The 22,312-nt window shown below is 49.4% G+C and overlaps 8 protein-coding genes across 8 annotated transcripts; 5 read left to right on the top strand and 3 right to left on the bottom strand.

Moving 5' to 3' along the window:
• Positions 1–1,675: 1,675 nt before the first annotated feature.
• On the top strand, positions 1,676–3,653 carry A1O9_07208 (arylsulfatase; the record flags this gene model as incomplete). The annotated part of the gene is made up of 6 exons (XM_013404154.1): positions 1,676–1,958; positions 2,016–2,177; positions 2,226–2,533; positions 2,589–3,108; positions 3,172–3,278; positions 3,342–3,653. The coding sequence occupies 6 exons, from the start codon at positions 1,676–1,678 to the stop codon at positions 3,651–3,653; spliced, it is 1,692 nt and encodes a 563-aa protein (XP_013259608.1).
• Positions 3,654–4,220: 567 nt separating this feature from the next.
• A1O9_07207 (uncharacterized protein) lies at positions 4,221–6,008 on the bottom strand (the record flags this gene model as incomplete). Its single annotated transcript, XM_013404153.1, has 1 exon — positions 4,221–6,008. One exon carries the CDS (start codon positions 6,006–6,008, stop codon positions 4,221–4,223), a length of 1,788 nt encoding a protein of 595 aa, XP_013259607.1.
• Positions 6,009–9,247: 3,239 nt separating this feature from the next.
• On the top strand, positions 9,248–10,301 carry A1O9_07206 (uncharacterized protein; the record flags this gene model as incomplete). Its single annotated transcript, XM_013404152.1, has 2 exons — positions 9,248–9,661; positions 9,711–10,301. 2 exons carry the CDS (start codon positions 9,248–9,250, stop codon positions 10,299–10,301), a joined length of 1,005 nt encoding a protein of 334 aa, XP_013259606.1.
• A 410-nt stretch (positions 10,302–10,711) lies between these two features.
• On the top strand, positions 10,712–11,964 carry A1O9_07205 (uncharacterized protein; the record flags this gene model as incomplete). The annotated part of the gene is made up of 4 exons (XM_013404151.1): positions 10,712–11,097; positions 11,166–11,308; positions 11,361–11,419; positions 11,464–11,964. 4 exons carry the CDS (start codon positions 10,712–10,714, stop codon positions 11,962–11,964), a joined length of 1,089 nt encoding a protein of 362 aa, XP_013259605.1.
• A 651-nt stretch (positions 11,965–12,615) lies between these two features.
• A1O9_07204 (uncharacterized protein) lies at positions 12,616–14,948 on the top strand (the record flags this gene model as incomplete). The annotated part of the gene is made up of 2 exons (XM_013404150.1): positions 12,616–13,080; positions 13,128–14,948. 2 exons carry the CDS (start codon positions 12,616–12,618, stop codon positions 14,946–14,948), a joined length of 2,286 nt encoding a protein of 761 aa, XP_013259604.1.
• A 470-nt stretch (positions 14,949–15,418) lies between these two features.
• Positions 15,419–16,841, bottom strand: A1O9_07203 (uncharacterized protein; the record flags this gene model as incomplete). Its single annotated transcript, XM_013404149.1, has 4 exons — positions 15,419–15,930; positions 15,992–16,058; positions 16,096–16,443; positions 16,497–16,841. 4 exons carry the CDS (start codon positions 16,839–16,841, stop codon positions 15,419–15,421), a joined length of 1,272 nt encoding a protein of 423 aa, XP_013259603.1.
• Positions 16,842–17,741: 900 nt separating this feature from the next.
• A1O9_07202 (uncharacterized protein) lies at positions 17,742–19,575 on the top strand (the record flags this gene model as incomplete). Its single annotated transcript, XM_013404148.1, has 3 exons — positions 17,742–18,297; positions 18,351–18,844; positions 18,895–19,575. The coding sequence occupies 3 exons, from the start codon at positions 17,742–17,744 to the stop codon at positions 19,573–19,575; spliced, it is 1,731 nt and encodes a 576-aa protein (XP_013259602.1).
• A 516-nt stretch (positions 19,576–20,091) lies between these two features.
• Positions 20,092–22,218, bottom strand: A1O9_07201 (uncharacterized protein; the record flags this gene model as incomplete). Its single annotated transcript, XM_013404147.1, has 1 exon — positions 20,092–22,218. The coding sequence occupies one exon, from the start codon at positions 22,216–22,218 to the stop codon at positions 20,092–20,094; it is 2,127 nt and encodes a 708-aa protein (XP_013259601.1).
• Positions 22,219–22,312: the final 94 nt, after the last annotated feature.

Raw genomic sequence — 22,312 nt, 5'->3', positions numbered from 1 at the left:
CACCATGGGTTTCAAACAAGGCATCATCCCTACGAAGCCCCATTACTTCCTAGTCGCACTCCTCCTGGACAAGCTGTCTCCTATCCTTCTAGTATCGTACCTCGGGTGAGGCGCGAATCCAGTATGTAACGGCATCTAAACAGGTGTCTACGGCATGATTTCTGTTCAGCACGCCGACCATTATAAATGTGCCGTGATGGCTAGGAAAGCCCCTTCTCTCGGCGAATCTCGCCGAGCGCTATATGGGCAATCCCTTGCTGGATCCTGCCGAGGGAACTCATTTTGTGGCCAAGCACTTCCCTTGGTGGGACGCATCCACGTTGCAATACCTCCCCTGGAAACGCAAGCTATGATTCACGGTGCATTTACCGATACACAACTGTTTCATTCGGAGACTGCGATTGTCTTATATGTCGGCGATGGAAATGCCAGGGAAGCTGCCCAACTGATCGGGTATCTCAGAAATATACATAAGAGCAAGCTGTTGGTCCTTGTAGATTAGGACTTGACTCCTCGTGTTCAGGTTTTCCGGTCGACGCTAGTCAAGCACGTCCACTTCATCGATCTCACAAAGGTAGACCACCTTGTCTAGCCTTTAGTTACCCACTTTCGGAGGAAATCGACTTTCCCGGGCCCGCCACCGGCCGGTACCAGATGTACCCCCGAAATTGGTGGGACCGAGGAAGCCCCCCAACTTCCCCGTACTATTCTCGGGCCGATTTCATATGCGCCCCAGACGTGTTGATCCCCCGTGATCTTTCAAACAGCATGTCTTGGCGGGGATATATTATGCAGTAGTAGGTAAAACCGTAAAACTCACTTTGCTGCTATCTCGGACGCTGGAGTAACTCCAGGGCCCGACATATTCTCTAAACCGTCAGGATGGACCCTTTTAAGTTCTTGGCGTGGCTCAAAGGGTTGAGTAACTATTATAAATTGTTTCAAGAAGCTAAGAATTCAATATCTATTATAGCCTATAGCTATAAGTAATTACGTCAAGTCTAGTCAAGAACTAATAGATCTTTGCGCCACATTGTATATATGCCAGAATCAATAGTTTTACTAAGGGCAAAAGGTGATACGCCGAACGCTTAGGGGATAAACACTTTCTTGTAGCTTTAGATATCTATAGAGACGAAACCTCAAAAGCCTTCGGATCCATTTCTGCTAGACCAGTGCTGGGCTAAAGATTCAAGGGCACGATTGGAAAGAAATGTTCGAGCACATTCGAGTGTTGGAAATGAATTGGACTGGGGTACTCCACGACACCTCGGGTTGATTTTTCGAGATCTCGATGTCATTGAGTCTTGACGAGCAACTAGATCATAATAATCTAGTCCCCAGAATTTAGCGCTATCTCAGCCGCATTCGAGCAAGATCTTTCCCCACACCGACGCAGGAGAGACTACAGCACGCACATTTGCTATTCAGCTCCCTTCCTTCGGCACGAACGTAGAAGGCCGCAAGCCATGGACTTCAACCCCACCATCCGTCCGGAGAAAAACAGAAGACTAGAGAGCCAGCATGGCGATACCTCCGATGGAAAGTCTTCTAAACCGAAGCAGGCGCTCGGGTTCGGTTCAAAGAGGTACATAAAGCCCCGACGTTTTGCTGCAACTGATAAACGTGCCTGAGAAAGGTCGGTCCGTCCTTCAGTCGAACTACCTCTCCAAGAATGGCTCCCCTCTTGCTTTGGACTTTGTCGGCCGTGCTGGTGGCGAGCATGGCAGCCGCTACCCCTAAGCGTCCGAACATCGTTTTCGTTATTACCGATGACCAAGACCTCCATATGAGCTCGCTCGACTATATGCCAATAACGGCGAAACACATTCGGGATGAGGGCACAGCATTTGAGAGGCACTATTGCACCATTGCCGTATGCTGTCCATCTCGAGTCAGTCTCCTAACAGGAAAAGCGGCACATAACACCAATGTGACCGATGTTTCTCCTCCTTATGGTGAGTTCTTACTGTTGTACTTTATGCTGTTGATCTAATGTCTCCTTCTCCATTAAGGTGGGTATTCCCAGTTCCTCAAACAAGGTCTTAACGAAAACTATCTCCCGATATGGCTCCAGGAAGGTGGGTACGACACATATTACACCGGCAAGCTCATGAACGGCCATTCGCTCGCGACTTGGAATAAGCCTTACCCTGCTGGATGGAACAACACTAATTGTAAGTTTCATTGATTGAAAGTCATCCTATCATACTGATAGATCGAAGACTTAATTGATCCTGGCACCTATACATACTACAACGCGTCCTTCCAAGCCAACCAAGACCCACCAGTCTTCCGAACTGGGGAGTATTCGACCGATGTCATCGCGGAAACCGCGATGGACTGGCTAGATGCTGCGGCGCAAAGGGATCGACCATTCTTTATGGGTGTCGCCCCAATCGCGCCCCACACGGAAACCACATTCATCAGTTCAACACTGGTTGTATTCGATCCTCCTGTGCCGGCAAAGCGACATGAAGGGTTATTCCCGGATGCAAAAGTACCAAGAGTGCCAAATTTCAATCCGGACAAGGTAAGTCCTGCTCCCCAAAGGAACTCCCCATATACTCACCACTCTGTATATATAGCCTCAAGGAGCTAGCTGGATGAAAAAATTGCCTCAGGCAAACCAGACCGTTCTCGAAGTTAATGATGCACTCTATCGCTCGAGGCTGCAGTCGCTACAATCTGTCGATGAGCTTGTCGGCTCTATTGTCGATAAACTCACTCAGCTAGGGATGCTGGATAACACTTACATCATATATACTACTGATAATGGTTTTCATATCGGACATCATCGGCTCCCGCCCGGAAAAACGTGTGCCTTCGAAGAGGACGTCAATATCCCCTTTTTGATCCGCGGTCCAGGCATCCCCAAGAACTTCACCGTTGATTTTGCTACCTCGCACACCGACCTTGCACCTACCATTCTCAGCCTTGCTCAGATTCCCCTAAGAAAGGATTTCGATGGGACTCCGATGCCCATGACGCCTCAGACGATGGCCGAAGCTGTAAACTCGCCTATGCACGACCATGTCAATATCGAGTACTGGGGCATAGCTGCCGGAGAAGGACTTTTGGAGAGAGCTGGTCTCAATGGGTCTATTTGTAAGTTTAACCCTTTGTAGCAGGAGGTAAGTCCTTTATTACCGCAACTGATACTTTCACCAGCGGTCTATCCCAACAATACTTACAAGGCGATGAGAATCGTCAGTCCAAAGCATAACCTCCTTTACACCGTATGGTGCACGAATGAGCATGAGCTGTATGATCTAAAGGTATGGGGAATCTTCCCTCGCTCGTTGATTGCCTGGAGTCTTTCTAATCGCGAAATGGTTTAGACCGATCCGTACCAGGTTGACAACTTGTATGACAAGACTATGGAGCTCTATGGGCGTCCGAAGCATCAGGTGATTGCTCGGCTTGACGCACTTCTGATGGTGCTCAAATCGTGCAAGGGCGAGCAATGCACAAAACCCTGGTTATCACTTCACCCTGGTGGTAGAGTGCAAAATCTTGCACAGGCGCTCGATAGCCGCCTTGACAGCTTTTACGACAAGCAACCTAAGGTGTCTTACACGGAGTGCGAATTGGGCTACATTGTGGCCTCCGAGGGCCCTCAGCAGTTCCTCCCATATCACATCGGTGATTAGAAAAGGCATCTCGTCGTGGGTTGGTGTGAGAGACCGAGAGTACAGAGGCTACAACTCTATGAGAGGGAAAAGGGAAAAAAAGAAAAAACAAGGTTAGTATAAGTCTATAGCCGTATAAAGACAGGAAAAGTGATGATATACGAGGTTAAATTATTAGCATAAAGACGACCTTATATATAGTGCCTAATAATATTAGGGTCTCTCCTGCCTTGCTTCAATAGCCTTTCAAACAATCTATAGTACTATTATTTGATAATATTGTACCGAAATAATAGGGTAAGTGCTGAATGACGAATTCCAAAAAAAAGAGAAAAAAAAAAGAGAAAAAAAAAGGGAAAGCTTTACGTTAATAGTAGGCTTTATATTAAGTGCTATTTGTGCTCGGAATATCACCTAATACTCTAGTTATATAGAGGAACAAGTCATCAAGAATACATATTCTGGACTGATTGTCCGTTCAGTTGTACCGCCCTGTTTCGGCGACTGTGTCCGTTGGAAATAGAATACAATAGAAAAGCTACTGGTGCCCCAAAGTGCAGAACCGAAACCGCATAGTTTCTTGTAGATCTATACGAGCTGACCTGCTAGTTCAAACAAGAAAACAGCAAATGGCCATGTGCAAAACATAGACATCACATTCATTACTGGTAGAAGTAGGCCATCACCCAAGACCCATGACGAGAGGAAGAAGAAGACATATGCGGCGGGAAGGAAAAGAGTTTGGAGGGACTCCGGCTCTTGTCTATTTGATTTCTCAAATGCCTGAACGGCAAAAGCTCGGTCCAATGACTCCTCCCAGCCGATGGGGCTGGTCAGAGTTGGTGCAGTGGGGGTCATGATCATGTCCGAATCCGAGTGGTGCCGTTGTCGGCTGTCTGTTCGTTCAGGTTCAGGTTGCATATTCTTTGCCACAAGTTGCTTCTGAAGTGTCTGAACGAGTGTCCTAAGCTCCTGTATCTCATCCATGGCAAGGTCCATCCTTCGTTGAAGAACGAGCATTGGCGACTTGGCTGTCCATGGAGCCTCAGGAGGTGGTGTGCAGGGGGAAAGGGTTGCACGACGGACTGGTGACTCTGGAAAGTCGTATTTGAGTTGTAGCGGTGAGAGTGGGTGGTGTTTTCGTGAGATAGGTGATCTTGTAGCGCTATGATCGGGCTTCATTCTCCAACCAGAGAAGTGGCCACTCCTGCCCGAAACACCGCTCATCAGCTCGAGAGATTCTGTTGGGGACAGGGCCATTGTCCTGATCTTCCGAGCACCAAAAGGAGTCCCACAATGCGCAATACTGCTATTTAGTGGAGTCTCATATTCGCCTTCACATCTCCATTTAATGGAACCGAATGTAGAACGAAGAATCTTCATCAGAATCTCCTCGCCTCCAGCTGCCGTATCAATAGAGAGTGTTAGGGAGGGCATTGGTGATATCGGAGGCGTGAAAGTGCCTTTCAGGACTTGTTTCAAGGCGACTTTGATGACTGGGAGAAGGTATGTCGATCCCCATTCCTCGATAGCTTCGATCCAGCCTTGAAACTCATTGAAGCTGTTGTCATCATCTAGATTGAAACGAGAAATCTCCGACAGAAAATATCGTCCATCCGCATCCGTGGAGTGATAGTTTATCAATGCAGTAGAGTTGTCGATAGCACAGGAGAAAGCGATGGGTTTGTCCAATGCCGGTCGGGAACCGCAGCATCTTTTGAACAAGAGTTGCAGTGCCCGAACACAGTGAGCTCCAGCAATAGCACATTGATTTCTGGCAGCTTGGATATTGTCATCCGACACAACTCTCATGCGCTCAAAGACAAGGAAAGGGCAGTAGGTTGTGGTTCCAGGAGTGACGCAGCCAGCCGAAAAGTCCACGATCGTGCCGGTTGCGGAAGCGCAATTCGGGAGGATAGAAAGCTCGCGGTCATTGAAAGCCGAAGTGGAAAAGCCGGTGAGCATGCTTGGGCGGGGTGCAGGCAGTTCGAACAAGCTTTCCCTAGCCCTGACTGCACGAGGGGGAAGTGCTTCCCTACTCAGTTTGGGCGTCAAGCATCTGTGCAAGGCTGGGTGAACACTGATGGGTGGAAGTACATTGGGAGGGAACAACATGGTAGGTCCAAACGCCTTGCCATTTTCGATTTGGCTTCGCCACTGTCTTTGCTGGGGAGAGAAACGATCTAGATTTTGCAGCGATATCTTCAGCCGATCGGCAAATGGTCTTGATAGCTCTGACAGCTGGAGTGAGTCACCAAGACTTATCCGAAAAGCTCCAAGGACAACTGTGCGGAAGTCGGACCACCTAAGGTGACTACCGTCAATGGCTCTCATAAGCGAGATCGTGGTATCAATCGAGGGACTTGGGCTTGCCATCATCAGCTCCCGGCAATACTGGTTGCACAAGCTCAATGCGGTGGCCAAATGTTGGGCTGGTCGTGACCACAATCTGTGACACTGTCGTTGGGGCCTGTGTGTTGTCAACGAAATGAACGATTGTCCAGGAGTCCGGATGAGAAAGAGAGGGAGGAAACACGGGGTTCCATCGCAGATAATATGTGCAAGACACGTGCGTATTTTGAACTGTGACTGTGCATATTGGGCGGTTATGCAGGGTGAAATCTTGAGGCGTCTGTCTCAAGTGCCAACCGATGCAGGACTGAGAACCGGGGGAAGGGACCTCGTCCTTATAGCGATTGGGTCCATTAACAAGGAAAGCCTTAGGCAAAAAGCGCTGGCTATCCCATATCGAAACACGAGGAGGACCTGGGAAACAAGAATACAAGGGGTGGAACGTCAGCCACGAAAAACAGCTGAGCGCGTAGAAGAGCCGATCATGCGCGATAAGCCATCTTTAGGATCCCAGTGGGCAGAGTTCTCAGGCGTGATCACGATTGGCAGGGACAAGACCTCGGTGAAACGGTCATTGGTGAAACTTGCATATGACCCTAGCGGCTCCTCGAATGCGGGCGCTTAGAAATTGACCGACTTCTCGAGATGAGGACGACATTCATGGGGAGATGAGGAGGGCTACTACCAGAGAAGAAACCGATAACAACGAGTTCCATTTCTCTTGAATCTTCTACCATCACTCACGTTCATAGTAAGGAAGTTGTCGACGTGGAGGACAATTTTTCACGCCACTCACGTGATGTTCTTGACCAGTGCCAAGAAATGAACTACCCGAAGACGGAAAGTTTGCCGGGTCAAATATCGACGCGACGCGCAGTGCAACTTGAGCCGCAAGCACCACAACGCGTCAACTTACACCTCACGCCAGTTATTTGATCTCCGTCCAGGAATTGCTGCATCTTCTATAGATTCTCTAATTCAGGAACCCCGAAACCAAGCTCTAGCATAAGCCATTCCATTGACCTTTCACACGAGGACTCCTCTTGCTGTCTATGAATCCCAAAGATAGTCGACGGAATTCGGCCTAAGTCACAAATTGATCGGGAGATCGTGCGATTAATAGAATTGATGTCATGCAATTATCTTGAAGACCGATTGTGCGGGAAAAATGAGTTGTCCATCATCACATCCCGGCTTTTCTGGACTTTTTGGCCCAGTATGCATCACTTCTCACCTTCACCTAAATTCTTTTGTAGAGTCTCACCAACCGCTCCTTGCGCTATACACAGGTTAGCCAGGACAGGTACGAGATCCTCCACGGCTCACATGTAAAGTTCTTGCCAATAGCGCCATCGCTGGCTAACGGACCACCGATTTTTCTATGTCACAGTAATCAACGACTGCTCTGCTACAATTTGGCAAATCGTCGTGGTCTTATCTCTCTAACTCGCCCTGACACCTCCGGCTTCTCTGGTTTAGTGATACTTTGACAAAGGGACCTCGATCGCTTATCAGTGAAGGCCTTGCCAACCGCACTTTCCTTATCAAACAAAGGCTTCTTATCTCCCTGGGTTTGCTCGGCAACTTCACATGACGAACTTCAGTATTTGCACCGATGCCCCAGGTCTATTTTCATATAATGTTTTACTTGCCATTTTGAGCGGTGCCACTGATGCCACCATCCGCTTTGAACTCTTTACCAATCACACCGTTCTTGTCCAGCGGGCCGCCTGTCGTGTCACAGTGTAAGTAATACCGAGCGTGTTTAAACCTGGAGAGAACGTTACCGATCTTCTGGCCTACCGACGGACCCTTTGTTGGCGTCGAGAGTGGACTTGTCGTCCGACATTTCTTGGTCCAGGTTCAGTCATGGTGACGCTTCTACATTGTCATAGCACATAGGTAACTTACTTGCCGTGTGTACAGATACAGTCCTGGCAGTCTGGAATGATATCACTGAATTGAGCGATCTTGGGGTACGTCTCAGAAGAATTCATTTTGAGGCATCAGATGAGTGATTCCCTGTCACGCGAAGCTTGCAGCAGGGCAAGACTTTTCTATGATCAGATTGCCTCCAAGCGCAAGAAAAACATACAACCTCTGAGGCTGATATGATGATGCGATCCCGTGATTGTCCGGACGTCAAGGAGAAAACCCGTTCGCATGCGGCTTACCTTCCCGCCTGAAATCAAACCTGCAAAATCAGTGGGCGATGTTTCTGTCAAATCTACCTAGTGACTTCGAATGCCGAGTTGGTCTAATGGAGGGAGACCGCGCCCAATCCCAGTCCAGTTCTTATGAGAAACATCCCCCGCAGCCAGTCTTCCATCACGACGTCCTGTATTCTTCCGGCTCGGCTGTTCGTGCCAACCAGCTCATCAAAATCAGACATCTTGCTCGTGCTAGGGTACGAGCTCAAACCTAGTTATCATAGGGTAGAAATGCACAAGCAGCCCTAACAAATCCCAATTGACGGAATCTTGTTCGGGGTGCCAGGCATGACGCATGTACTGCTTCAATGATAGAGGCCGCATTGTCCAGAGTTCTCAAGCAAGCACGTGAGATGCCCGAAACAGTTTTTCCGAAGCCGAGAGAGAACATACCACGTACCTCCACCTGGTCCACTTTGCCTGCTTAGGCATCTTAGCCAGGTCGTTCTATCTTCCTCATCATCTAGCTATCAACTGATCGGTAGTACTCAATCGCCACAGCTAGGAGCGGTCTGCTAGAATTCCGCTACAGAACTTCAATTAACACGCTTATTGCCAGGTTGCAGATCTGTACCGTAGGCCACATTGGTAAGACCTGCCATTTCTACATTCTTGACCAGGACAATCAGCCTCTGCCATGGGCTATATCGGGGGCTTCCTTCCCTTTAGGCTTCCGGCGCAAGGAATGCTGTAGGTTTCATCATCTGGAGAAACCGCGACGGGCACCTGCATGAAGTTCTGTCGTCGCTACGATGAATTGAGCAGATCTATTCAACTTTTGTGTCACATCACTTCGCCTCAAATTCCAATCCAAGGTATCTCGAAGTATCCACGAGAGTCCTCTGTCTCTGTTGTTGGTTTTTTGGATCCCAACTTGGAGCCTTGCAATTTTTCATTTTTACTTTTCATTTGCAGCTTCACTTCCAATCACAGTATTCTCACAGCCCTTGATTTTCCTCCACCGAGGATGATGAGCTCCTCACCTCAATGACAGGCCCGATACACGTTTCTTTATGTTCTTGAGCTGGTTCCAGCAAATACGATCGAGACATAATGGCATTCCCATTGCACCCCGCTTCTACACCCTCGTCCACAAGTCGTATCAATGCCGTAGATGTCGAGAACGCCTTTTCCACTCCTCCAAATGGCGGCAATGCGTCAGACGCCAGGTATCACCTGAACAGAGCACTGTCTCCACCAGAGAGAAGGGTCAAGCATGTTCAGCGCGCTCAGTCCACACCTCCCGAGATCACGCACACACATCAATACGGGACGCTGACCAAATGCACGGAGGGCCAACTATCAGATGTCGCGTGTTTGGAACACTCTTGGCAACGTATGCAAATCTCAAAAAAGAGAAGCCAGTATTACACTGATGCATTTTCATGCCGCGAGTCGAACAATACCGCCAAGGAACGAGTAGCAAAGGATTCGATCATTCTGGCAGAGCTCAAGATGAACTCTTGTGTAAGCTAGGATATGTAGATCTCGGTATTCTACTGACACGGTTCTACAGGTCGAGCCGGAAAAGGATTTCTTGATCGACTTCTCATTCCGTCTTTCCGAGATCTACCAGCGTCCGCCCTCGTGCATCATGATTACGCTCAATACCGATGTCACCATGCTTCTGGCCGGGACTTCTGAACCGGCCTATCATCTCACAATCGCCGCACTGCAAGCTGAGATAGCCGCAACCAAAAACAAGAGAAGCACCCATTTGATACAGGATTTCATGCTCGACGCGCTTGAGATCCAGCCAGCCAGAGGTGTGCTGCGGTTCGAGGCAGTAGCAGAAGAAAATTTGGCAACCAACGGAATGACTGCTTTGCAAGAAATTGAGCAGCTTGAACGTCAACCCAACGACGACGACGGAATATTCAGGGCCTTGAGCCGTCAAAGGAGTAGGAGAAACAAGCAGTCCTGCGGGCCTATTCTCACCGACAAAGTTCGGACAGCATTCCCGTCCTTAAGAGCCAGTACGCCCTCACATCAGCAGTATAACTTCCTAGCTACTACCGAGATCTTAACCAAATCCACGGACGGAAGCAATCCGGTCAGAAAGCGTGTCAAAACACGAAAGAGTATATTGTCATTCTTCAGAAAATGATCGGTTAGTGGGGTTGATGGTACAATGAGACGCTTCGCACTTGGTTCGAAGTCCAATGTCCGGGTCCACCGGTTGAATAAAATTATGTTGTAGGGGCCGTATGGACAACAATACAATAAGGCGCGTCTCTTGTGGTCCACGCGGTGACAGAGCAAATATCATACTGGCAGCAAGCTGTATCGTTGTTCTACATTCACCGAAGTCCTCACTGCCTTGACTCGCAGCTGCCCACTTGACATTATTCAGTTCACCTTGAATTCAACTGCCTCGAAACCACGTCACCCCCTCAAGAGATAGGTTAGCTTATTCACTCGTTCCTTGACGCTTTTATCGACCATGATATCTAAGCTTCCAACCAATTCTACTCTAGCATGATAGTCATCGAATACCCCGGCTGTTCATCATTCAGCATGACCTCACTCCCATATCATCATTCACCTCTTACAACACCCAAACGAGAGATCACAAGGTCTTCAGCTGGACATCTAGCCCCATACCTCCGCGTTCTCGGTTTAAGTGGCGACGAATATCTGGACGAGGTGGACGACAAGTATTTCGAACTCGTTTCCACTTGGGGCGGTCCAAAACATCCAGGTAGTCAGAAATTCGCCCGAATGCAACTGGATGCGATTGACGAGGCATACCAAGCTATTCTCCCAAGATTAATGGATGCTTTTGCAAGCAGTGACGCCGCTCACAGATATTCAATGAAGAACCTTGAAACTGCTCACGATCGCATTCAGGCCTCCAGCCAGGACGACAATTCCTTTTGGATTCATGCAGATGTACCCCCAAGGTAATAAAACGTCAACATTGATAATCAATTTTAACTGAACTTTGGTCTAGACAAGTGAGAAGCAGTAGAGACTCTCCTCCCCACCGACTGTCACCAGATCATGAGACATCTGACAACCAAAGAAATGATATACCAAGTGATTATCCAACTTTCCATGTCAATGAGATCCGCGGCGACCTCCTTGATGCTCCAGATGGAGCGACCATTATCCGTAAAGCTACATCATCGCCATAAAATGAGCTCTGGCTAACTCTACTTCCAAGATGCAGTTAACTGCCAAGGCTTATGGGGTTTTGGAGTCGCAAAACAACTGAAAACTGAGGTGCGACGACTTTATTCATTCCTGACAGGGCTAATTCTCTCCAGTTCCCGGGCGCATTCAAAGCATATCAGTCTTACTGCGAGACGGCGAAGAGGCCCAGGCACCTAGCTGGAAAATGCCTCCTGATTCCGCCTCAAATTGAGGACTATCAGGATGACGAAACGCTGGAAAAGAAGGCGTCGAATGGAAAGCCAGACCCACGCACTTACCGCAAACAACCCTGTAAGCAACGACGATGGATCGCTTGTTTGTTGACCAGCGTTGGTTACGGGACAAAGAACATGCGATTCAATAATCCTGGCAGAGACTCACCAGAGAGGATATTGCGACAGACGCAAATGGCGCTTGAATCACTTCGAACTCAGCTCGAGGACTATACGCGATGCGACCTTGGAGAGCATGACGAGTATGCGGTCCCTGGTGACCTGTGGACTTGCAAATTCAACAGCGGTGCTTTCGGTGTCGATTGGGAAGAGACCCTGGAAATCGTTGAGTCCGAGTTCGAAGGCTTCGACCAACCTTTGACGGTTGTAGCGAGGGCTTGAATGCTAACGATCGACTTGGAGATGAGATTAGAGGCTTAGCTTCCCTCATTTGTATGTCAAGATTGACCATCATTGTTTGTGGCGAGAGGTCCGGGAACATTAGCTTCCGCAAGCCCCCTCATTATGTTTTAACATACGGGAGGTGTCAGCAATCCTTTCCCAGACGCAAAAAGCCACTTTGCTAACAGAAAATCGGCGGGGAAAGGGTGAGGCCATGTTGCAATGGAAGGAGCTCATTAGCCGTGAGAGCAAAGCTACCTGGTTTAGATAGATGCAAAAGGCTTGCAGACATCGAACAAAAAATCAACCCGATTCCGGAAGCTAGGTGTAGGGGAGATATGTTCTCATACATTATTCTTCCGGAGCCAATTGCTAACTAAGGGACTAAAGTCAGATCGGTGACAGCTGTTCGAACCCCAGAGAGCGTTCTCTTGAACCATCCAACACATCTTACCCGGGCTTATCCTGTTTCTCTACGTCGATAGATTGCGCACAAGGCTGCCAAGGCGCCAAATAAAAGGAGATGCACTAATCCTCTACGGGGTTAGCAGCAGATGGCTTGGCACAATCGATTTTTGCGTTTGTTAAACTATAGGAAACCGTCATGCCCTTCTAGTAAGGATCTTCTCATTGCTTGGCCTCCCAGTTGAGATGGATGTACATATGGAAGACCCTAGGCCGCTCAAACGAGTAAAGGTTGAAGAGAGCGAAGCCACCCCCCTGGACAACCACAAATCAGACTCCAATTCCAGTGATAGAATGAAGGAGCTGGAGGTTGGAATCCACACTTGGGTGGAGGAGTCGCGATCTGTGCTTTATGGGCTGCTGAAAAAGCGATACACTGACTTTCTTGTAAATGAGATCTTGCTGGATGGGACTGTGGCGCACCTCCGTGATCTGCGACCCAAGCAAAACAGGGATGAGGGGATCGTTCAGAGCAGAACGCTAGTTGGTGCGCCAGAAGGTGGCGGTGATGAAAGCAACCACAAAGCTTCGAGCAGCGACAAAGCGATGGAACCAAGCACTGGGGTCCCGACGGGTGAGGCGCCACCAACCTCAAGCTCCAGAAACCCCATTACACAAAGTGAAGGGCAGCCCCCAAGCAAAGTCACGGAGGTAAGTAGCCGATTCATTTGTCATTCTTTGTTTGCTGATATCGACAGGTTTCTGAAGAGGACCGAGCCAAATTAGTCGGATATTTCAGCGAGGAAGTCGTCGAAGAACTTATTTCCTTGTACCAATCTATCCTCCTGAACCCAGGCAAGAAGTCAAGAGATCACCCAACAGTCCGGACACCCTTCACTTCAGACCGTAGCATTCGGTCAATGATCCATGGAGACATCCGGCGCATTTTCCAATCCAAAATCGACTCGTCCACTGACAAGGATGGCATTCTGGTTTTGACAGGTGCATCCAAAGGCCCGGGGGTGCGTGGTGAGCAAAACCCCAAGGGAAGGGGAGAGCCTAATCGGATCAGCTGGAAAGAACGCGGTGGCGATTATGTTCATTTCAATCTCTACAAAGAGAACAAGGATACGATGGAGGTGATCAGCTTTCTCTCGCGGCAACTGAAGATGACTCCCAAAAGCTTCAACTTTGCGGGCACTAAAGATCGCCGCGGGGTCACAGTTCAAAGAGTTAGTGCATACCGTCTCGACGCAGGTCGCTTGGCAGGTTTGAATAGGAGCCTGAGGTATGCAGCTGTCGGGGATTATAAGTATGAGAAGCACGGGCTTGAACTCGGAGATTTGAATGGGAATGAGTTCGCAATCACCTTGCGGGAATGCAGTGTGGGTGATGATTGGCAAAGTTTATCCGAGAACCAGAAAATCGAAACCACACAAGAATACCTTTCTCAATCTCTTAACCGGCTGCGGAACCAAGGATTTTTGAATTACTATGGACTGCAGCGTTTCGGGTCATTCATGAACCGCACTGACACCGTGGGACTCAAGATTCTTCAGGGAGATTTCCAAGGGGCGGTCGATGCAATTCTCCAGTTCTCTCCTGTCGCGCTCGAAGCTGCACAGTCCGCGGCTGATACACACACACTTGTAGGACAAGATGATCGTGCTCGAGCAGATGCAATCAACCACTGGCGGATGACGGGCCGAACAAATGAAACCTTGGATCGACTGCCGCGAAAATTCTCGGCTGAGACGGCGCTGATCAGACATCTGGGCAGACAACGCAATGACTTCATCGGCGCTCTCCTGAGTATCCAGCGGAACCTTCGATTGATGTATGTGCACGCCTATCAGTCTCTCGTTTTCAATCTCGCCGTCAGTGAGCGGTGGAGACGGTTCGGGGACCGAGTGGTGGAGGGTGATCTTGTCCTTGTGCATGAGCACCCGGAGAAAGACGCGCAACCTCAGGCAGCTCAAAGCGTGGATGCTGATGGAGAGGTCGTTATTGAACCGTTGGGCGAGGACCGCGCGGGTGACCGTGACGACATGTTCGAGCGGGCGAGGTCAATGTCCGCCTCCGAAGCCGAGAGTGGTCAATACTCTATCTTTGATATCGTACTACCTTTGCCCGGCTTCGACGTGGAGTATCCGCCCAACGCGCTCGGCGAGTGGTACAAGACCTTCATGGCTAGCGCGCAAGGTGGCGGCCTTGATCCCTACAATATGCGCCGCAAACAGAAGGATTTCTCACTGAGCGGCGGCTATCGCAAAATTCTCGCGCGAATCGGAGAGTCGTATGACGTGCAGGTGCACAGCTACTGCGACGAAGACAAGCAGTTTGTTAAGACTGACATGGACCTGATCAAGGAAAGCGAGCCTGAGAACGGCAGTACGGAAACTGCGGCGACAAAGCCTGAAGAGCACAGTGCGAGCACTAGTCCTGTGGAAAAGCCGGCCAAGATTGCTGCGGTACTCAAATTTCAGCTGGGTTCAAGCCAGTATGCTACCATGGCTCTGAGAGACCTTTCGAAGGGAGGGATTCAGGCATACAAGGCAGAGTTCATAGGTGGGAGATAGGAGCATTGAAGACTTTCATGCCTGTTTTTCCACCAAGAAGCCCAAGCGGACGGACTCTCGGCTACGGCGGAGATTACTGGGTCAAGAAACTGGCCGGGGTGCGAATTAATAGGCAAAATTGAGATCTGGCGTTCGAAGTTTTCATCTTGCCCATCTTAGGATCCGCCTTTTGGAGAGCTGTTGCTAGGGGCAGATACCCGACCTAGTCGATCGACCGGTCTCGATCAGGGAGAGAATAATGCAAGTACATTTGTTTCCCTGAGATCACAACCTTGACTGTGCCAGCTAGTAAACCTTGAATCGCTTTTCAAGGGCATGTACCTCAAATTCCTCGGGAGATATGTTGCAGAATCTGCAGATTACAATTGCATGTCGCTGCCACAGTACCACGCTAGGATGCCACATTCTCATCTCTAGAGGAAAATTTGCTGATTGTCGAGACCACACCATTCCCTTCGATCTCTCTCTAGTCAAACCTCCGGACCATAGCCTTCAATCATGACAATGGCCTTGGCAACAGTGACCGGGTCGTCGTCCGGATTGCCACGATTCACACTGATGATAGCCGGTTGCAGACAGGCATAGACCTTGCTCCCTAGTAGAATAAGCCCTACCATCGAGTGAGCAGCTGACATCCATTCCTCCTCGAAGGGCTCTCCTAGCGATGGAAACCGGTACTCGTACTCGTCTCTACTTAACTCAAGCTCCAGTCTCAGTTCGAGAGCAGCGTGGAAAGCAGAGGTCACTCTTTGTTCCCAGATCGTGGCATGGCCCTTGCGATTCTCAAATGTGCGCAGGTGGTTGGCTCCTGCTTGAGATATGCCTTGCTCTTGCAGTCCAGGAGGGGATGCCAGGCTCACGAAAACGCCGAACAGATTCTTTCGACAGTCGTCTGCATGCCCCAGGAGGGCCGGACGCACCACGTTCTGCAGCCAGTGGACTTTCTCCCCTCTTTCCACCATTTTGCAGGTGTCCGGCTGCACTGTAACAAATGTCAGTCACCATTCGACTGGATGAAGATAGGAGAACCTTCTGAGACTCACAGAATCCGAATAGAAATGTAGCTCTGAGATCATGAGACGGCCGTGGGAATGGTAGATTGTCAAAGTCCTGGAAAACCCATTTGCACAACGCGGCTGCGGCGTACATCCTCATAACTAGTTGTCTTTGCAGTCATACCGAGCCCGCCGAACAAGTTGTCCAGATTGGTGGCCAATTCATTGAGCGGTATATTCCAGAACATGAGTTCACTTAATGCAATCGCCTCTGTGTTCAAGCCGTCACTTCCCACGGTTGACACTGACCGAATGACCATGAAGGCGTCAATTCCGCCATTCAGGTCTCGTAGAATGTCTCTCATGCGCCACTTCACGGTTTCATGAAGTGGTGGTTGCTCATGAACTTTATACCTATAGGCTTCCTTAAGCTCCATGTCGATTGCGCCTGGAGAAGTGCTATTGAGCGCATTCTCCCTCCTCTGCAGTGTCGGAGAATGCTGTTTGATATGTTTGTGGTGCCTCCAGGCCGACCGTCTGCTGTATTCTCAACCTCAGATGCACCGTTCAGAGGATCGAGGGTCGATGACTCAGTCATAACGCTGAAAGAAGGCCTGCGATTCTCACGATCGACAGTTTCTCTATCATCATTTACTACAGTTGCTCCGTCGATCAGGCTTTGGATGTACTGGCCCCCGGTTTTGCCGACTGCTTTGCCCATTTTATCGAATTTTCCTCTGACTCGGTTATAGCTCATTTCATTTAAACCCGAGGCTTCCATGTGGGATCTTACATCACTTCTAAACTTATCCAGGCTCTCAAAAGGATGCTTGGAGATTTGCTCAGTGGCAGTACGAAAGGCGGTCTCTTCGGCAGCGGTCCATCTTCTGCCACCCATCTTGGTGGCTGCCAGGCTGTTCACAGTTGTTTGTTGTTTGTCTGACGTCTAAAGTTTCAGGGGGTGATACGATGGAGGGTGCTTTCTTCAAAGACCATATGATAGTGCGATGCGTACAGGCAAATGAGGCACGAGTGCGAAGGCTTGACTGGAGTCGGTGAGAGAGAGATAATTTTATGAAAGCACTGCCTCTGTTAGAACCGGGCAAACAAAACATTTCCATCAGATTGAAGCAATTAATATCCTACTGTGACTTGGCACGGAAAGAGTAACACTTCAATCTTCACTGCTACTTAATATGCAATGGGCTCCCGTTATTGCTCTTTGTCGATTGACTTGTTTTTCATTTGCCTTCTTTATCCTTTGCCACCATAATGGAAACCTGGTTGTGACTTGTCACTACATTGTAAGTCCTTGCCGATCGGGCCACTCTTGTCGGGTATCTCCAGCTTCTGAGCCCATCAGCCGCTGTTAAGAGCCAGCCAGCCTCACTTTTCTCTTGCCTCTCAGGCCCATTTCCATCACTTAGACTAAGCTAAGCTTTCCCATAACACTTCGCTTTCACTCGCTCAAAGACTTCGGCCTCGCCTTGTTTATACTAAACAGCCTCACATCTCTCGTATCGAAGAAATCCCGGGCATCATTTCCAAGAATCCCTTGTGTTTACACAATATGGTGAAGTGCCAACGATGCCTTGATGACGGAGTAAGTCAGACCCATTGAAACAAGACATCCATGCCTTATACTAACACGGTGACCCTGCAGGTGCATTGTTCTCTTGTCGGTAGACGGAGGAACGCTCGTGAAACCTGCACTCGTTGTAAGCGGAGCCACTCAAGATGCCAGCCTGGAAATTTCGACTTGGACTGGTCCCCTTCCCCGTCAAGCATCGCCAGCAGCATGCCTACTATCAATGACAACAGTCCCGCGGTCGTCAAACCTGATTCGTTTCCAAACCACATCAACCAGCCGAGCATAGAATTGTCAATTGCCTATGACTTTGGGACGTCATCTACAAAAGCCGCTTTCCGCATCACCAAGCGTGGCATTTTCCGGGCTAACCAACACTCTCTAGAACACATCGGGGAGATTGAGACCGTCGATTTCCGTGGTCAGCCCTTTGTTCGCACTCAAATAGCATGGGAAAATTCTGAGGATACGAACGGCACTCAGCCTCAGCAGCTATGGGGCCACGAAGTGACACTAGCTCTCAAAGCAGGGCGCATCAGTAATGACGATGTATTCAGCAGACTCAAGCCTATTGTCTTCCAGGAGAATCACCCTGATCTGATCAAAGTGCAAACCAAAATCTCTAGATTGGACGACTCGATTCGACAACGCCCCCGCCGTAATGCTCATCCCGGCGAGCCTCAATTTGTTGAGATTGATCAACTTCAGCTTCTGTCTGATAACATGGGCCATGTACACCGATATGTGCTCAGCCAAATTGCCGCTCGTCACAAGGAGATCAAGTGGCCAAGGGAACCAAGCAAATATCACGACTGGCAGCCCCCAATCGACACAACAATCAAGTCTCCATCTTACTGCCAGTAGCTGCGACACCGGCTCAACAACAAACTATGCTAGACCTGGCTAAGACAGCGGGCATCTCCGATTTAAGCACAATTGGGGAACCAACTGCGGCATTAGTTCGTCATGTTCGAATTGGGCGAGATGATTACACGGGTCGAGTTCTCGCTCTCCTTGATATTGGCGCCGGATCGGTCGATCTTCAAATATGGAAGATCGTTTCAACTCAACCTTTGCGCATTCAAGAAGTTATCAAAAGCAGGACTGAGTGGTGTGGCGGCGACGCGGTCAACAAGGAAGCGGCTCGGATCATCATCAAGGGCATTGCTAGTAGGTCCAACATGGCTAAGGTCCTCGGAAGCGTTCAAGGCACCTGTCGCGGCAAGAACATGAGCGAATCGCAATTTCAAGATATGTTAGAGACTGAGTTCGAGGAGGCAAAGAAGTCGTTTTATCACCCTTCTCGAGCTCGTGTGAGCTACATATCAAGGGGCTCCCGTTGCAACCAGCCTTGCGCATGAAGCACAAGGACACCGTTGTTCTAACTCCAGAAGACATGGCTGAGATCTATAGAAGCCCACTGAGGAAGATAATGGCAATGTTGCGAGGAGCTGTGGAAGATATGAAGCAGGAAGGGTATCGTGAGCCATTCGATACCATTGTCATGTTCGGTGGTGGAGCCAACGAATACATCCAGCATCAGATTGAAAGTGCCTCTGAGGCAAATAAGACCCTCGGAGTCGATTGTGAAATCATGTCTATCCGCCCAACAGATGCAAGTTTTATGACCGCCGCTGCTGTGGGAGCAATCTACATCCAAGAGGATGAAGCAATTCTTGACAAGAGGGTGACCCTGAGAGGTTACTACATCGCACGTAACATAATCGCCGGCGACCTACCCGACGTCGGCGAAGATGACAATTTGGAGTTCTTCAAACATGATCAACAATTGAGACGCACAAATGTGTCTAAATGTTTGATTCAACCAGGAACGACCGTCGGGCGACGTCACTTGGCAATCATTCGGGGCGAGAGAGCCTTGCTTCCGGAAGACCAGGATGTTCACCGGTGTTGGGATCATGAAGAACGTCTTTACTTTTCTGACCAAGAGGTCAAGGACGACACCTGGGTCGAAAGACCAGGAAACACACTGCATGAGATGCCGAGCCCTCTGAAGTTCAAGATTACGGCGGGATGGCAATAAAATACACATTGGCTTTCAGCGCCGATCGATCACACCACTGGTATCTGATTGAATTCGAAATCAGACTTGTTCTGGAAAACAACGAGCTGATTTTCCAGTTGGTCGTTCCCAACACCGGATCATTTTCCACGGCTGGCATCCAGGACATTGGTGTGACAATCAACTCTGGCAAATACGATGTGGCTGGAAATTTTTGCCTTCTTAATTGAAGGCGAGTACGGGATTGTGACCGTCCAAGACCAGAACCGTTGGCTGTCATAGCTGGACTTGGCTGCTGGCAATACAGCTGCCGCAAGCTTAACAGCCTCAGGAGGGAGAAGTGGTTGTAGTTCTGGATTGTAGGGCGCCTCACTGGCAAGAAGATTCAACGCGGCATGAGGGAACTAGTTAGGCAATGTCACCAGCGAGTGATTATCCCTGTTTTGAGGGTTGAATAGTGGAATTCATTCGTGTCTCTCGATATCTGCTCAAGGCGGTGTGCCTCCCACGGAAGGTCATGGAAGCGGGTGAGGCGACTCAGGTCATCTTGATGTCATCCTGTTCTTCCACCTCAGCCTTCTTTCTGCGCTCCTGCTCTTTGCGACCTTGCTCAAGAACTCTCTTCCTCTCCTCCCGCTGCATCCTCTGTGCCACCACAAACGCCCCGAGCGGCGTATCTTGCCATTGCACACCCTTCAAGAAAGTCTCTACCTCGGCGCGATCTTTTGGCGAGAAGTTGATCTTATTCCTCCTCTCCTCGATCCATCGGGCATTCGCTTCTGATTTTTGGACCAGTAGAAGCAGAGCCTGATTGAGCTTTCCATTGCGGTTGCCGTCGGCTTTGGAGGCTGCTTTGATCCACCGTTTGAGCATGACCACTGTGGGTAGTTGTAGTTCCGGGTAGGCAATGCTCTTGGTCCAGAGGACGAAGAATTCGGAGAAGAGCTCGATTACTTGCTCTCCAACGCCTTCCTGGTAGATTCTTGTTTTCAGGTAGGAGGTCGGGGCTCTGATGTTTGAGGCAAAATCCAACGGCTTGAGCGTGGCTGCTTTGGCAGGCCTCTTCATCTCTGCTGAATTTAGAACCTCAATCAATGCCGCAGACAGCGGAATATACGTCTCGGTTGCCTGCGAGATGCGAAGCAAAGACCGCATCAACTGGAACCGGAGAGGGAAATAGGTGGATGTTGGGATTAGTCTCATCACGCCGAGAGTGACTTGAACGACAGGGTATATTAGTGGTCGCAATTGCGATTGCTTCCCATTTTCAGCTTCGAGAAGCGAATTGCAATGCGTTGACAGCACGCGTGACCAGAAGTCAAGTGAGTGTATGAATTGCCAGTTGTAGATTGTCTTGTACGAGTCTTTAGTCGGTTTGGTTATGTTGCTCCGAAGATGGATCGCAAGCTGTCGGATGAAGGTGAATCCGGTTGTATAGCTGACCTTTTGGTCGATACCCCATAGTTCAGCAGCAGAGTTCTTCATCAAATTGATGCCGGCAAGGGTGTGGGGAGTTGTGTTCCGGCTACCTTTCACGACTCCTTCGTAGGTGGATTTTAAGACAGTCTCTCTGATGCCTGCATCGCCAATGACGATGAGCCGTCGGATCACGAGGAAGGCAGTAATACGTGTTGCCTCATCAGAAGAATTGTCCGACCAGACAGAGGCAACTGCCTTTGTGATAACTTTGAGGAATTTGCGGAATTGCAGGAGATACGGCAACAACGGCTCAAACGATTGGAGCGTCAGCCTCAAGGTGTTAGTGTCAGACAGATGGTCCAGAAGATGATATAAGGAAGAAGCATGTGATTTGATGAGCGGCGCAAGTGTCTTGAACTTCGGAGACTCTGTCGGAATGCGCAGCTTGCCGTTCGCAGACTCTTTGACCGGGAGATGGTGGGTTAGAACGTCGGGCACTTCCTTCAGCGCGGTGATCAAAACTTCATGGTAGACCTCTGGACTTGGAATGGAATACCGGAAGGTTTTATCTTCTTCTTCATCCGCGTGAGCAGCCGCGCGGAAGGCGAGGACAACTTGTCGTAGTGCTCGGATGGAATGAGAGGTACTCATGGAGGTCTTCCATTTGCCGATCATTATCGGTGTCACATCTGCGGGCATGCTCGGATCCTCAGCTGCTCCTTTAGTCTTCTGTTTCTTGTTTGGTGGTTCTTCCTCGCTAAGGGCATCCACCTCAGCTAGGTCATCATCTTCGTCGAAGTCGAGCAGTTCCGCATCGTTCTCTTGGAGGTATTTGTAGAACTCAGGGTCTTTCTCGGCCAAGGCAGCTAATTGATCTTTATGATGGTCTTCATCGCCTGATGCAACACTTTCAGATACGGAGGATAAATCCGGCTGCTCATCCTGTCCATCTCTTTTGCGCTTTATAGGTTTACTCTTCGACTTTGTCTTTGTCTCTGGCTCAGGAATGTCAATGGCTTCTTGGAAGTATTCATCTTCATTCATGTCAGGACCATTCTCTTGGCCAGATTCCCCCTCTGAATTTGATTCGTCTGCTGCTTTGTCTGCCCTTTTGGCGGCTCTGTCTTTCCTCTTAGCATTTTGCTGATGTCTCTGCTTGACTTTTGCAAACTCCTTTCTCCGATCGATGGTTGACTTGAGACGGTTCTTCTCGAATTTCTTCGTGGCTTTGGCTTGTTTCCCCATCTTGAGGCTTGTGCTACCAGTCAAAACCTGACCGGGAGTTCTGGTAAACGCAACTTACTCTGACCTCGCGATCTGCGACCCGCAGTCTCGAGGT

This window comes from Exophiala aquamarina, assembly GCF_000709125.1.
Source record: "Exophiala aquamarina CBS 119918 chromosome Unknown aczIA-supercont1.5, whole genome shotgun sequence".
Classification (NCBI taxonomy): Eukaryota; Fungi; Ascomycota; class Eurotiomycetes; order Chaetothyriales; family Herpotrichiellaceae; genus Exophiala; species Exophiala aquamarina.
Note: the sequence above shows the minus strand (reverse complement) of the source record. Positions and strands in the feature narration are given on the sequence as shown.